The sequence below is a fragment of the Nyctibius grandis genome, chromosome 6, assembly GCF_013368605.1.
Source record: "Nyctibius grandis isolate bNycGra1 chromosome 6, bNycGra1.pri, whole genome shotgun sequence".
In the NCBI taxonomy this organism is placed as follows: Eukaryota; Metazoa; Chordata; class Aves; order Nyctibiiformes; family Nyctibiidae; genus Nyctibius; species Nyctibius grandis.
Genome location: NC_090663.1, coordinates 67,438,738 through 67,455,354, shown reverse-complemented (window position 1 = coordinate 67,455,354; position 16,617 = coordinate 67,438,738). Strand labels below are relative to the sequence as shown.

At 41.8% G+C, this 16,617-nt stretch overlaps 1 protein-coding gene across 3 annotated transcripts in view; it reads right to left on the bottom strand.

Annotated features, from left to right (window-relative positions):
- Nucleotides 1-622: 622 nt before the first annotated feature.
- Nucleotides 623-16,617, bottom strand: part of PRKG2 (protein kinase cGMP-dependent 2) — a 34,430-nt gene continuing 18,435 nt past the window's right edge. For 2 of the 3 annotated variants that reach the window (XM_068403272.1, XM_068403273.1), the window contains 12 exons: nucleotides 16,428-16,522; nucleotides 15,562-15,630; nucleotides 11,386-11,484; nucleotides 10,340-10,490; nucleotides 8,912-9,048; nucleotides 8,661-8,750; nucleotides 8,266-8,407; nucleotides 7,332-7,495; nucleotides 6,511-6,633; nucleotides 2,478-2,540; nucleotides 1,575-1,641; nucleotides 623-718 (listed from right to left, as the gene is read on the bottom strand). In XM_068403272.1, coding sequence (XP_068259373.1) covers nucleotides 623-718; nucleotides 1,575-1,641; nucleotides 2,478-2,540; nucleotides 6,511-6,633; nucleotides 7,332-7,495; nucleotides 8,266-8,407; nucleotides 8,661-8,750; nucleotides 8,912-9,048; nucleotides 10,340-10,490; nucleotides 11,386-11,484; nucleotides 15,562-15,630; nucleotides 16,428-16,522 — 1,296 coding nt within the window. The remainder of the gene's footprint in view (nucleotides 719-1,574; nucleotides 1,642-2,477; nucleotides 2,541-6,510; nucleotides 6,634-7,331; nucleotides 7,496-8,265; nucleotides 8,408-8,660; nucleotides 8,751-8,911; nucleotides 9,049-10,339; nucleotides 10,491-11,385; nucleotides 11,485-15,561; nucleotides 15,631-16,427; nucleotides 16,523-16,617) is intronic. The other variant, XM_068403274.1, reaches the window with a different exon arrangement.

The window sequence follows — 16,617 nt, the reverse complement described above, 5'->3', positions numbered from 1 at the left end:
TGACCTGTTATACCTTGTCTCACATGTTCAACCTGATGCAAAACTAGACTGACAGAGGCAGCTTCCACAGTGACACCCTTTCAGCTACAGCATCAGATCAGATCAAATCAACCTTTCAGTAGAAGTCTCTTTTCTACATGCTTCTAGATCAATGCAATACTGGCCATTATGGGAAAAAGTGAAACACAGAACAGACTTAAGATAAAATGAAAAATAAATGCCTATAGCTGTTGACAAATGCCACAGAGTTATTGGCTTTCAATACTCAGCCTCTCCGTTCAAAATAAAGACATATGGTAACCTTGTTAATATCAAAATATTAGCTAGTGATATTTCCAGTGGCAAAACCATACATCCAATTCATAGCATCCGAAAATGTTCATAGGGACATTGTGTATCAAAAAAACTTCAGGTTACATCTGCTGACTGAATGCATGCCCTTGTTATGCACACAGATTTTTGTGCATTATCCAAACAAGTTCTGGTGCTGTACTGTCTTCTATCCTTCAAGGAACATTGTGTTTGTCACAAACCTTGTATAATTTGATTTTAATCAAGAAACGAGAGCTGGTTTAGAACTGATGCCTATGAGTCTCTATAAATGTCCTGGAAGAAAAAATTATCAGAAATCCTTGTCCCAGCCTGAAAGTTCATCTGGAGGCATTCCCTCTTCAGGTGGATAGCTGTCAAAGTAGCTGTAATCAGTCGGTCCAGACACCTAGGACATTAAAAACACAAACAAACGGTTGTTTCAGAAGGTAACTTTTGAAAATACTCTCCACTGATTATGCATCATTTTTATTGCTAAAGGAAGTGAAGGAATGAAAGGCTTGCATATGGATGACTTCTTTCAATGGATGCAATTCCTCATTCTTTAAAAGATAAACCTCCAGTAATTAAATTGTACAACAGAACAATAGCATTAGCCTCCTTATACAAAAACACTCCCCAAATACTATCAAATCCTAGATTTCACCCAAAGCCCTATAAAGTCAGTAAGAAAACTGGGCCACGCTGTGTACAATTTTGACTCAAATTTGTTTAAGACCAAATCTACACTCATGGGGTAGCTACTCAAAGCAGGCCTCAGAATTATTTTTTATTTCAAATTGAGTTTCAAATTCTTTACTCGCAATCTTTTTCTCATTTTAGGGCAACGAGAAATGGACATTTAAAACAGGATGCTTATTGAAAGATGTGCTGTAACTCAATAGTAAGAGAATACAGGAATTTGTACTCCACACAGCAATGTGAACAGTGCACCTTAATAATGTGCCTATTACCAAGGAAAATATGTTTTTTCAGTATTCGTTTCTGACCAAACACCATTTATTCTAGTAATGGTGAAAATCTAACGCGAAGTACACAGGCAGAATAATATTTCCATTATTTAACTGAATTTAAGTTATGTATCGTTTGCTGTCTCTCTTTCATTCGATTTTCACTAAAAATGGTGAGCTATAATAATTCAAATGCATCTTTGGGAAATTTCACTCTTGCCATCAGTTGTTTCTTTGTAGGCAAGCACCTTTATATTAGTAAAGCATTATGATATTGAAAGCCAAAGCCAATACCTCTCTTTTTAAAGGCGATGTTAATTTCCTCACTTTCAGACCATCCCAGTTAAAACCACTCAACCACCTGATTAAAAAGAAATAAGAGACAGACAGGAAGAGATCAAGAGAGAAAGACAGATTGTTTTCTGTCATTATACTATTAACAGCTGAAAAGCATGTGAACAAGGGCTGTAAGACATTTTTTCATGAGAATTTCTGTCCATGTGACAACACAGCTTTTAGAAGGAGGAAACTTAAGCACTGCCATTGCCGTACAAGGAAGAGTGTCAGGACCACCAGATACATTGCATCTCCTCTGTATAGAAGTGCCGAAGCGACAGGCAGGTTATTATATGCATAAGGACAGCCATGCAAAGACGTGTGCGTCCCCTTGGAATTCCACCCTCTTTTAACAGCATGAGAAAAGGGAGACAAGCAGAAAAGTCAAAGCACTTCTTTTCCCAAGCACAAACTGTAGGGCTTAGAAACAACTCGGATAAAAAGAAAAAGCAGGAAATGTTTAATTCACAGAGGACTTAAGAATGAGGACAAAAACCTAATATTGCTCTGGAGCTCTTAACTACCATTGTTAAAAAGCAACTGTTTAAGGACTGGGAGGTCTGAAAGGCAGATGCTGAACTGGCATCAATTTCTCTGAGAACTGAATCAAACTCCTACATCAGCAACCTGTGACAAAACCAATAAACAAGAAGATGTTTCTAGATAATTGTGCTGAGGATTTATGTTTAAATCGTTGCTTGCTGTAGTTGCAAATATACTCTATAGCAACAGAGATCTCTCTTACACAATCTGCCTGGAAGGGCCTGGAGCTTTATGGGTTCACCAGACTGGGTTCTAAAATATTAAAAATATTTTCAAATTAAACCCCAAATTTTCTTCTTGGTAGTCTCTTTCACTTACCTGTGCTTCCTGATGTCGTTAATTCCATTCCTCAAATTGCCTAATCTTTCTGTAGGGTTTTGCCTTAAAAAAAGAGAAAAATAATAATGATAAGAATTTTAAAATATTCTTTTTTTAAAGAGCGTTTATAGGTCCTAACTGCTTGCATTTAACAGTTACACAGGGATGGAACTTGCATACAACATGCGGTCTCCTATGGAGACAATGAAGTGTTGCTCACTGCTCCTTTCTTTCAAGTATGGAGAAAACTTTTAGGAAGTCAAAACAGTGTCACTCTGCTGTGAGAAGCAGCAGAGGGAAATCAACTGGTTGAATTTTAGTTGCACGCCTTTTTTTTCTTGGCCAGCAAGTCTGGTCATGAGTTACAAAAGGAAGTAGACCAAAATTTGCCGCTACAAAGATCATAGAATCATAGAATGTTAGGGGTTGGAAGGGACCTCTGGAGATCATCAAGTCCAACCCCCCTGCCAGAGCAGGACCAATTTAGGGCAGGTTACACAGGAACGCATCCAGATCGGTCTTGAAAGTCTCCAGAGAAGGAGGCTCCACAACCTCTCTGGGGAGCTTGTTCCAGTAATCTGCAAAGTTCTTCCTCATGTTGAGGTTGAACTTCCTGTGCTCTAGCTTGCATCCATTGCCCCTTGTCCCATCGCAGGGCACAAGTGAAAAGAGGTTGCACCTTTCCTCTTGACACCCAGCCCTCATATATTTATACACATTAATCAGATCCCCTCTCAGTCTTCTCTTCTCCAGACTAAAAAGCCCCAGGTCTCTCAACCTTTCCTCATAAGGCAGGTGTTCCAGTCCCTTAATCATCCTCGTAGCCCTCCATTGGACTCTCTCCAGTAGATATCTGTCCCTCTTGAACTGGGGAGACCAGAACTGAACACAATACTCCAGGTGAGGTCTCACCAGGGTAGAGTAGAGGGGGAGGAGGACCTCCCTTGATCTGCTGGACACACTCTTCTTAATGCACCCCAGGATACCATTGGCCTTCTTGGCCACAAGGGCACATTGCTGTCCCATGGATAACTTGTTGTCCACCAGGACTCCAAGGTCCTTCTCCACGGAGCTGCTCTCTAGCAGATCGCCTCCTAACCTGTACTGGTGCATTTTATTACTCCTTCCTAGGAGTAATAGGACTTCCTAGGACTCTGCACTTATTCTTGTTGAACCTCATTAGGTTCCTCTTTGCCCATCTCTCCAGTCTGTCCAAATCACGCTGAATGGCCACACAGCCTTCAGGTGTATCAGCCAAACCTCCCAGCTTCGTATCATCAGCAAACTTACTGAGAAGACACTCTGCCCCTTCACCAAGGTCGTTGATGAAGATGTTGAACAGGACTGGACCCAGCACTGATCCCTGGGGGACTCCACTAGTTACAGGTCTCCATCTGGACTTGGCACCATTGATTACCACTCTTTGGGCTCTGTTGTGTAGCCAGTTCTTAATCCATCTCACTGTCTGTTCTTCTACCTCACACTTCCTGAGTTTGCTCACGAGGATGTCACGGGAAACTGCGTCAAACACCTTGTTAAGGTCAAAGTAGACTACATCCACTGGTCTCCCTGCATCTACCCATTCAGTCAGGACATCATAGAATGCTATCAGGTTAGTCAAGCATGATTTCCCCTTGGTAAATCCATGCTGACTACTCCTGACAACATTCTTCTCTTCCATGTGCCTAGAGATGACCTCCAGAATGAGCTGCTGCATCATTTTTCCAGGGATGGAGGTGAGGCTGACTGGTCTGTAGTTTGCTGGATCTTCCTTCTTGCCTTTTTTGAAGACTGGAGTGACATTGGCTTTCCTCCAGTCCTCAGGCACCTCTCCTGTTTGCCACGATCTTGCGAAAATGATGGAGAGCGGTAGAGCAACAACATCAGCCAGTTCTCTCAACAGTCTTGGGTGCATTTCATCGGGGCCCATGGACTTGTGTGTATTCAGTTTCCATAACTGATCACTAACTCAGTCTTCATTGACTAGTGGAAAGTCTTCCCTCCTCCAGGCTTCCTCTCCTACATCCAGGGTCTGAAGATCACAAGGGCTGGTCTTAGGATTAAAGACCGAAGCAAAGAAGGTATTCAGCAACTCTGCCTTCTCTGCATCCTCGGTTATCAGGGCTGCCGCCTCATTCAGCAGAGGGCCCACACTTTCCCTTTCTTCCTTTTGCTATTGATATATTTGAAGAAGCCCTTTTTGTTCTCTTTTACTTCCTTTGCCAGTTTTAGTTCTAAGAGGGCTTTGGCCTTTCTTGTTGCCTTCCTACATGTCCTGACAACTTCCCTATAGTTCTCCCAAGTGACAAGACCCTTCTTCCATGAACTGTAAATTTCTTTCTTCCGCAAGATTTCCTTCAGAAGCTCCTTGCTCATCCATGCAGGTCTCATAGCATGTCTACCCGATTTTTTTTACTCAAGGGAACGCACCTATCTTGGTCTTGGAGGAAGTGGTATTTAAAAATTGATCAACTTTCTTGGGCTCCTTTGCCCTCCAGAGTCTTAGCCCATGGGATTCCTGCAAGCAGATCTTTGAAGAGTACAAAGTTGGCCCTGCAGAAGTCCAGGGTTGTAATCCTACTTATTGCCCTACTTCTACCTTGTAAAATACTAAACTCCACCATGTCATGATCACTGTCGCCAAGGCTGTTCCCAGCCTTAATGTCCCCAACTAGTCCTTCTTTATTCGTTAATACAAGGTCCAGCAGTGCACCTCTTCTGGTTGGTTCCTCCACTACCTGCATTAAGAAGTTATCATCGATGCACTGCAAGAGCCTTTTTGACTGAACATGTCTAGCTGTGTGGGCTTCCCAACAAATATGAGGGTGATTAAAGTCACCCATGAGTACCAAGGAGTATGTTCTGGAGGCTACCTCCAGTCATCTGTAGAAGGCCTCATCAACATCTTCTTCTTGGTTTGGTGGTCTATAGTAGACCCCCCACAACAGTTTCACTCCCCTTTGCATGTCCCCTAATTCTTACCCACAAGCTTTCAACCTGTTCTACCTCCCCCCCCGGATAGAACTCAATACATTTCAGTTGCTCTCGCACATAAAGAGCAACACCACCGCCTTGCCTTGTTGGTCTGTCTTTCCTAAATAGCACATAGCCATCCATGACAACATTCCAGTCATGGGAGCGGTCCAACCATGTTTCAGTGATCGCACCTATATCATAGTCATGCAATCTAAGGCAGATCTCCAGCTCCTCCTGTTTATTTCCCATACTCTGTGCATTGGTATATAAGCACTTCAGAGAGGGAGTCAAGCCACCAGTTTTCACTCTTGCTATCTGACCATTCCTGGCCACTTCCTTGGTTACTAACTTATTAGTGAGCCCTGTGTTATTATTGTCCCATGTACCACCATTATCCACCTTGAGTAGGACAGTAGTCTGAAGGCTGTCCTTAGGCTCATCTCCAGTGAGCCTGGTTTTATTTTTTTTATAAGATCCTTTCAATCCTGCTGCACAAACATGGTGTATACTGTTCCTGCCGCCACAGATGAAATCCCACTGGAGCTGGGAGTTCCAAGTCAGCAGTGTCACCAGCCACGGGTTGTGCATGGCACTATGCACTAATGCTTCTGAGTTATGCTGGGTCTTTTGAAATACCACCTTTTTGCACATTTTCAAGTGGGCTTAAGTCAGTCTTTAAGTGCCTTACGCTTCCTGTAGGAACTATAGACCTAAGTAATTTTGGAAGCATTTTTTAAAAACACTGCACTTGATAATAAAATCAAATTCTTTAGCTCTTTACTCAGCTCACACTTATTAAGTTTTCCCTAAGATGTGTTTCAGAAAAAAATTCACAGCTACAGAGAAAGCCCAGAGCTTGCATTTGTAGATGACACCTCTGCAGACTGGAGATGTGACACACACTCAGAGGCATGCATGAGTACTGAATATAATCAGAATAGACCATGCTAGGCACAACAATTTTAAATGAAGTTGTCAGGAATTCAACACTCTAGCCTGGATCTTAAATAGCTCAATCTATCTATACCCAGGCTCTGCCACAAACTGCCCCTCCTACCTGCAGAGTCTGCGGATCAAATCTTCAGGCCGCCTTGTTATTATTTTAGGAAAATCCAGCTTTTCAATGCCTTTGAGAATCAAATTATATGTCAGCATTTGATCAGCCCCAGAGAATGGTGGACTAGAAAAAGAAAGCAACACTGATAAATGGAATGGCTGGCAAGAGCAGATGTGGCCATTTCTCATCAAAGCAAATATTTGAGAATATGAAAAACCCCCCCATCTTCCTAGTTTTACAACCTTTGGCCTTTCAGTCTGTTTAAGATATTAGAAAGTTTTGAAGCTGAGAAGCTGCCTGTAGGTACCAGGGAAAACGCATGATCATATGTGTCCCTCTAAGCTAGCTCTGCCTCCAGCCTAAGTCAGAGAAGCCTCCATGTTGTACTACCATTGAGCATTCACAAAGAGTTGTCGCAGAAGTGTGCACGGAGGCAAAGAACAAGCCCTGCTTACAGTTCACCCACCCCACTGTACCCCGTCACCCACTAAAGGAGAAAAGAACAGTCTGTTGTCAGCTGTTCCTCACAGGAAACATCATCATCAGTTAAAGGAGCTCTACGCCAGCCACTTATAGCCAGTGTCTGGCTCTTTCCTTGGATGGATGAACTAGAATTGAGAATATGTCTCATACTTTGTCCGTGGCATTTCTGAAATGATGGAAGATAAGACATGCATAAGAGGCAAAAAGAAGTATCATTTTGCAAGTCATTCCTGTTTACTGATGCAGAAAAACCCCAAACTGTTTATTTTAAAAATAACCTTGAAAACACTTATAAAAACAAGCAAACAAGCTAAGAACTTGGAGTAGGAGGCACTTACCTGCCAGTAAGAAGTTCATACACAAGAATCCCAAGGGACCAAAAATCCACACTGAAGTCATGGCCTTTACTCAGAATGACTTCAGGGGCAACATACTCAGGGGTTCCACAAAAGGTCCAGGTTTTCTGCCCTGATCCGATCTTCTTTGCAAATCCAAAATCAACCTGATCAAAATCAACATATGCTGCATAATGCAGAGGTGTTTTGCACTGGGAAGCCTTAAGGTATTAATTGCTTCCTCACCTCCTGCAAAGATCTCAGAGTTGCCAGTTTACAGCTAAAACAATTACACAGTGTTGTTGTGAAGGAGAAAGAAGTAATTCCACTGGATTAACGAATGTTATAGAACAGATTCCTTTATTCTTATGAGTAATTTCCTGAATTATTTTCCTTTTGGACAGAACAACCCATGCTTTCCTCGAGGACATGCGATTTACAGCCCATGGAAAATGGTGGGTTGCTCATTGTCCTCAGAGTGGATGTTTCAAGCTCTTTGAAGGGTATTCTCTTTGCACATTTCATGATCACAGTCAAGTATGTCAGGAGTTCTTTATTGTGTTTCCTCTCTACAGAGATAATGTAGAACCTATGATTGCTTGAGGCTGGACAGGGAGGTAATTCTGCACCTGGGAAATGTGGTTCCTGCCTTTTCATTAAGATTGGCTGCTGGGAGAATTTATTTTTGCTGTTTATGCTGTGGCAAAAGCTCTCAGAGGCTGCAAATCCCCAGTTTGTCTGTGGCTTGCAATGGCTTTGCAATGCCTTTGTTTCTCACTGTGCAACAAGTAGCCTGCCTTCTTTTCTACTGAAGTGTAAGGGTTATTAAACTCTGGGATCCTGGTACTATAATTACATGCTGTCTATTTACATCTCCCCTGCAAGGAAACAGGATACGGGCACAAAAGGGTAAGATTACAAAAGGATTACATCTTACCAGTTTTATATATCCTTCAGCATCCAAAATTAAATTTTCTGGCTTCAGGTCTCTGTAGATAATTCCTATGTGATGTAGATAGTCAAAAGCCTCTGTCACACACCCAATACAGAACTTGGTAGTGGCTTCATCAAAGCTGCCTCTGGAACAAAAATAATCACTATTCTTGCAGACAATTAACTTCTAAAAACGCCTTGCTCATTAACCAGATAGCATATAACACCCAGAATATTAACAGCTTTTTTTGCACTGACATTCAGTTAATCACTCATGTGGTTGAAAACTGAACCAAATGCCTTTTCCTTGAACAGCCCTTGAATAGAGAACCTACTCAGCAGACATATGGAGCTGACTGGTGATTTTAAAGGACAAGGTTTCACTACATTTGCTGTTACCTGTCTCTCAGCAAGCTCCATAATTCCCCTCCAAGGCAAGCCTCCAGTAGCATGTATACATACTTACTATCTTTGAATGTGCGATATAGTCTGTGGAGACAAACGGCAGCAATTTAGGAAAAGCAAAATAAAATGTGAGACTTGCAATGTCTTTTCTCCAGAACTCACATATGCCAAACCTCATTCGTAACAATACTGTCCAGTGGGTCAACTGGGGGTCAACTTTCAAGGAAACCTTATGATCATCTTACCTTACAATGAATGGAGAACATATCTGCTCAAGGATTTTCTTCTCAGAATAGATATGCTCTTGTTGTTTGGTGTCCACTACGTGTTTCTTCTTTATACACTTCATAGCAAAAGCCATGTTCTCATTTTTCACTTTAACCTGTGAGTAAAAATAACGAGTACATTTGAGGCAAGGGAAAGATGTTTTACCAATCTGTTCTCAATAGGTACACTGATATCCATCTTTTTCAACACAGCACAGGACTGAAATTGATGACTGCAACGTGGGACAAATTCCAGATTTCTGCAGAACTGTTCTGTATTAAGTCAAGCATCAGATCTCTTTAGTGTCCCAGTCCCCACTTGTAAAATGAAATGTTCCCTGTGCTCATTTTATGTATACAAAATAGCAGCAGTTTGGATAGGTACTATATTTTACAATGAGTTTATACCACATGGGTCCTAATTTCAATTTAAGATTTCTAAACACTAGCATAATACAAAAGAACAAAAAGCAGAGGCAGTTTATGAAGAATGTTTACAAATAATTTTGCATTACACTGAAATATTATCTAATATGCATTAAAAAGATGGAAGTTAAAACAGGGCTTCCAGGAGACCAAGGAAGCAGCTATTGGTGTTCTACAGCTGGCTGAGAATTCAATTTTTAGCTTATTATTCAGGTGATGCTGTAGAATTTCCAAGCTGGCAGTCAACCAGTGTGGAAATTTGTTTTCTGAAACATGAATCAGAATAAAACAACTGATGGTCTAACTACTGTAAAGGATTATTGACTTCACTAAAATCACATAGTCTCCTTTAATTTACCATTACCATCACTAGCCTGCACAAGCAGCATTCACATTTTTTTCAGATGTTTGCTCCTCAGCCAGAGGAGAGTGGAATTTAAGACTTTAAGTCTAATGAGGCTCTTTGCATCCCAGAAACACAACCCAGCTGTTCACGCTACTGAATATGACTCAAAAGAGCCATTACAAATTGTTGGAAATTTCAAAGTCAACACAGCTCAGAGCTAGATCACACTGGTTATAGTTGCTGTGGGGCATACTGAAGCAATTCTAACAACACAGACTATGTGATGCTGGAGATTACTTCAGGTCCAGGTGGAATCTTGGAAAAAGGCCTGCAATTCAGGGAACACAATGCAGGTAGGCACATCTGTAAACTCCACATGCACAAACTGATGAATCTATGTCTAGTGACTGGGAATATACTTTCAACAGCAGGAGATGAAGGCACACAAGAATGGATTTGTTTCTTTGACCAAAGTCCTGAAAATATTTTTTAACTATGCATTGCTTTATACAGAATTACCTCTGTCTAAGAGGCACAAGCATGCAGAATATTAAAATCCTTCACATTTTTCAGCGGTTAAATCAATCATCTAAGACAGACAACTACTTGAATATGTTTAAAAAAAAACCTCTTACAAGCTCAACCCTTCCGAACCCACCAACACCCAGAGTTGTGACAACTTCTAAATTCTGGAATGGGGAAGGAGGGAACTGGGCTACTTTCTTCTTCAGCTCTATCATCTCCAGAGACACCTCTTTGGTCAACTGTCCACAGAAGGATCTTCCTCTGCATTAAGAAAATTAACATAGGTTAGTTCTTTCCTTATCAGCAACCTGTATCACAGTACTCTAATACTCCTATAAAAAATAAAAGAAAAGCCCTCTTATTTCCTAAAAGAATCTTAATTTTATTTTGTGCAGAAGCACTTTCTTTCTGGACATCCTATGGAAGTAAATTAGAAGTGAAATGCTAGTGAAGTTCACTGCGTACAATCAACGGTATTTTTATCAAGAGCTGATCCATGGTGAGGTTCCTAATTAAGCAGTCAGCTGCAAAACTTTAAGCACTCCAAGGTGGAGAACCAGTTTCTGAAGGACTGTGTACCAGTTCCAGTAGAATGATCAGAAACAAAAATGCAGCTATATTTCTAAACAGAAGAAAAACATACTCTGCTAATCTTCGAATAGTGCTCAGGTTGAAATCAGATGCAGATAAACAAAAAGTATGGTCCACAGCTAAAAGCAAACTCTTTAATAGCACCAGTGCTACACTGAAACATTAAAAATAAACTGTTTCTTTTACGTCTGCTTATTTCTATTTGAAATGGCAATTAGTCTTTTGTACAGTAATACAGTTTCATTAACTCAATCAGGAGTTAAAGTTGACCTTTAGGGGTTTTACCAGTCAAAGAATTTACCATCAGAATGTAAAAATTATTTGAGCACGCTTTCCCTTCTTTTCTGTGCTCAGTTTTCTCGTGATAGAGTGATTAGATATCATTTTTGTTTCAGAAAAAATTTTTTGCACTCCATAAGCATATCCAGTTGGTTTTATTATAGTGATTGCTATCATTCCTAGGGGCCCATCTCCATTAACTACCATCCATGATTTTACTTACATATCTATCACTCTTTTTTATGATTGTCTACTGAAGATCTGCCTAACAAATGATCTGACTTACTTTGCATGTCGCTTTTCATCAGCCTGGGCCAGATTAGCCACATAACCTTCAAGGTAAGTTTGGAGTTCCTCATAAGTTCCAACAGTTTGATTAAATGTCCTAAAACACATATGAAACAGTATAAACTACTGAACATACAGTGGAAACTAGTATCTGTGCTGCTGCACCAAGGCTTTACATTGCCTCTAAGTCATGACCCAAGCTATCACTTTGACAGTACAAATTTTAAGAGCTTTGAAGAAGCGGTAACCAGCTGAAGTACCAAGCTTTGTTTGCCAGAGGGTAGGGGGACAGAGCGCCTGATCTCAGGTTATTTCATGTTATGTTTAACTACTTCTGAGCAGGCTGGGTGTACTTTGCCTCCCATGCGCACTATGGTTATTAAGTGTGGTTCCGCCATCCCTACCACAGGAACCAGCTTTGCACGAGTCCAGGCTGTCAGTCCTTATGTCCAAATGGATAGAGCCCTTGGTACACAGTGCCAAAGTGATTGAGATCACCTCTCCTACTTCAGAGGTGAGTAACAGCCCTGTGGGAAGAATATACTTAGAATAGACTATTTCAGTTGGAAGGGACCTACAATTATCTAGTCCAACTGCCTGACCAATTCAGAGCTGACCAAGTTGAAGTAAGTTATTAAAGGCATTGTCCAAACGCCTCCTAAACGCTGACAGGCTTGGGGCATCAACCATCTCTCTAGGAAGCCTGTTGCAGTGTTTGACCACCCTCTCGGTAAAGAAATGCTTCCTAATGTCCAATCTAAACCTCCCCTTATGCAACTTTGAACCATTCCCATGTGTCCTCTCACTAGGTACCAGGCAGAAGAGATCTGCACCTCCATCTCCACTACCCATCCTCAGGAATCTGTAGAGAGTGAGGAGGTCACCCCTCAGCCTTCTTTTCTCCAAAATAGACAAACCCAAAGTCCTTAGCTGCTCCTTATTGGACATTCCTTTCACCCCTTTCACCAGCTTTGTTGCTGTCCTCTGGACACATTCAAGGACCTTAACATCCTTCTTAAATTGTGGGGCCCAGAACTGCACAAAATATTCAAGATGAGGCTGCAGCAACACTGATTACAGCAGGATAATCACCTCTTTTGACCAACTAGTTATGCTGTGTTTGATGCACTCCAGGATGCGGTTTGCCCTCTTCGCTGCCAGGGCACACTGCTAACTCATATTGAGCCTGCTGTCGGCCAGCACCACCAGATCCCTTTCTGCAGGGATGCTCTCCAGCCACTGCTCTCCCAATTTGTACTGGTGCCAAAGCGTTACTCCATCCTAGGTGTAGAATCCAGCATTTTAACTTGTTAAATTTCATCCCATGAATCACAGCCCAATGCTCCAATCTGTCTAGATCCCTCTGCAAGGCATCTTGTCCCTCAAGAGATCAACAGCTCCTTCTAGTTTGGTATCATCAGCAAACTTGCTAATGGTGCATCCAACTCCTGCATCCAGATCATTGATAAATATACTGAACAGAACTGGTCCTATAATTGAACACTGAGGAACACTGCTGGTGACTGGTCGCCAGCCAGTTGTAGCCCCATTCACTACAACCCTTTGAACCCTGCCCTTCAGCCAGCTCTTCACCCAGCACACTGCGTACCTGCTCATCCCACAGCTGGACAACTTGTCCAGAAGGATGCTGTGAGGGACAGTATCAAAAGCCTTACTAAAATCCAGAAAAACTACATCCACCGCCTTCCCTTCATCCACTAGGCATGTGACCTTATCATAGAAGGACATCAAATTAGCCAAACAGGACTTTCCCTTTGTGAACTCATGTTGACTGTGCCTGATGACTGCATTGTTCTTTAAATGCCTTTCATTAGTACACAGTATAATCTTCTCCATAATTTTTCCAGGGCCTGAGGTTAGACTAACAGGTCTGTAGTTCCCTGGGTCTTCGCTCACACCCTTTTTGTAGATTGGAATAACATTGGCTAGCTTCCAGTCAGCAGGGACCTCCCCAGACTCCCAAGACCTTTGGTAGTTGATCAAGAGGGGTCCTGCCATAACATCCACTAGCTCCTTCAGTACTCTGGGATGAATCCCATCAGGCCCCAGGGACTTGTGAACATGCAGCTGATACGGCTGGTCCCTTACAATTTCAGTGGCCACAAATGGAAAGTCACTGTTCCCACACTTGTGGTCCTCCAACTCAGGGGACCAAGCCGCCCAAGGTCTATGAGTATTATTAAAGACTGGGGCAAAAAAGCCATTGAGTGCCTCTGCTTTTTTTTCATCCATATTAGCCAAGTGACAGTCTTCAACAAATAGCGGTCCAATGTTTTCTTTAGACCTCTTGCTATTAATATACTTTAAAAAGCCTTTCTTGTTATCTGAAACAACACCGGCCAGTTTCAACGCTAATTGAGATTTAGCCTTTCCTGTCTTCTCTCTGAATATACGAACCACAGCTCTGTAATCCTGCTGAGAAGCCTGACCTCACTTCCAGAGATCATACAATTTCTTTTTCCTCTTGAGCTCCATGAGGAGCTCACTGTTCAGCCAAGCTGGTCTTCTGACCCGCTTGCTTGACTTAAGACCCACTTGACAGGGATTGCCTGCTCCTGTGCTTTTAAAAGGTGGTTCTTAAAGACTGACCAGCACTTGTGGACTCCTAAGCCCTCAAAAGCAGATTCCCAGGGTACTCTGCTAAATAGCTCCCTGAATAGCTTAAAGTTTGCTTTCTTGAAATCCAGGGTAGCAACTCTGCTGTCCTTTCTCCTCAACACACCAAAAAGCTTTAAACTCAACTATTTTATGATCACCGTGTCCAAGACAGCCACCTACCACCACATCCCCACAAGTCCTTCTCCATTCACAAACAGCAAGTCTAGGAGGGCATCTTTCCTAGTTGGCTCACTGAGTACCTGTGATAAGAAGTTATCTCCTACAGAATGCAAGAATTTCCAAGACCTGCTCATCACAGCAGTACAATATTCTCAGCTGATGTCTGGGAAGTTGAAATCTCCCATAAGGACAATGGCTACTGATCCAGAAATTTCTCCTAATTGCCTATAGAATAACTCATCAGTGCTTACATCCTAGCTGGATGATCAGTAGTAGATACCCACTACAAGAACTCCTTTGTTTTCCATCCCCCTAATCCTCACCCAGAGGCTCTCAACCACATCATCACTAACTGTAAGGGCTGTACAATCAAACCTCTCCGTTACGTATAGTGTGACACCTTCACCTCGCCTGCCCTGCCTGTCTCTCCTGAACAGCCTGTAGCCCTCCATCCCAGCACTCCAATTGTGGGACTCATTCCACCAAGTCTCACTAATAACAATGATTTCATAGCTTTGGGAGCTGATCAGTGCTTCCAGTTCATCCTGTTTGTTTCTCATACTGTGTGCATTGGTGTACAAGCATTTCAGATATGCTCCTGAGCCCTCCATGCTCCCAGAAGCAGTGTAAATGTTCCCACTAGCGTTGCCACCCTCTGGTGATGCCATGCCAACCATTGGTTTACCTACTGCAATCCTGTTGGTATCCCCTTTCCCTAGAACGTGCCAGCTTTGGCATGCTTCTCTGCAACTTATTTAAACAAGCTAAAAAAGAGAAGAGGAAAATGCATTCACAGTCCAAGACGCCATTTCCTCAGCAGGAGCCCTTTTGGGATTCAGCAAGGAAAAGGATTGTCGCTGTCAACATTCCAAGTAAGCATCCTTACAGCTAGCCCTGAGAAATGCAGGTTTGCTGTTTCACTTTCCACTGGGAGCTTCCTTCCTTATATCTTCCATCTGTTCCATTCTTTTCCACTTTAGGAAGTGTAAAATTGGCCTCTACCTGACAAACCCAGGAATTTGGCTGCATGTCCTTCTCGACAAAAGGACATCCCGAAACCAGGGACACTCAGGGGCTTTTGTTGTTCCCTGAGCCCATGAACAGCACTTAACAAATGTGAAACATCACCACAAGGAAAGAAGGAGAAGAATAAGTGAACCACTCTTAAGCTTCTGTGCTCCTATACCTTCTGTCGGCCTCTCTTCATTAGGTCTTTGTCTAAAGCATAGGCACAGTTCAGTATTTCAAAAGCATAACCACTTTTTCAGGATTCACTTGCAGGAACATTGTGATTGTGCCTACAGTGAAGTCACATCTTATTGTTACTACTGAAAGAGGATGCAAGTCTTTCATTAAACTGTAGCATAATACTTACTCTCTATCTATAACGAGGCACTCCACATTGTCTTCATCTGCAATAACGTTTGCTGATCTGACATCATCACTAAGAATTGAAACAGATTAGAAGAATTCAGAAGCATATCAAAATCCTCGAAGTACCTCACACTGTACTCATGGAGGGTCTCAGTTGCTACAGGTGAAACTCCTCGAAGGCCTCTGCAGCCTGTATTTGGATTAATATTGCTGATCCAAATACACAATTATACCATTTTACTAGTCATTGTTGTTGCCTAGCACAGTATTTTTTCCAGTTTCAATAGGGTTTGGATCATGATTTCCTTTAGCAACCTTCCAAGAATTTAGGACAAGAGGTAATTAGCATTACATCAGGATTTACTACTCATTTCTGAAATGATCCTCAGATACAAAACATTCCAGAGACCAAATGGTCCCTACTCAATCATCCACAAAAATATGGGCTATATGAGCTATTTGGCTCACAGGTCATATCTTCACTGTACTCCTTTTCTCTGCTTCTTACTATCATGGGCACTGGCACAGAAACAACAGCTCAGTCCAATGATGATGGAACTTATCCGTGCTAGGAGTTGTATAGAGCCTGGCACAAGTTTTCATCACAGCTTTTACTGAAATATAAACAATAAGCAACAATGCAGATAGGACCAGCATTTGACTTTTTCAGGGAAAACCAAAGGTAGATGACTGTATACGTTCAGCAAAAACCAAAACATTAAGGTGGATTCAGCTGTTGCCTTCATCTGCTGACTTTAGAATCAAAATAAAGATTATATTCAAAACAGCCATGAGTTGTATAATCTGACACATAGTGATAGGTCAATTGAAATACTATACATTGTGAATCAGACAATGTGAACTAACCTAATAAGAGCCTTTTCTCCAAAGTAATCTCCTTTATGTAGATTTTTAATCAGCTGAGGCTGCGAGTGATCTGCAGTACTCTGGGTAACTATCACCTGGAAAGTACAGGATCAAAAAATTTAGCAAGGTAAGTTTCAAAGTATTGCAGTTTCCCCTTCTTTTCTGTGTATTTCATAAATGTCTTAAACTC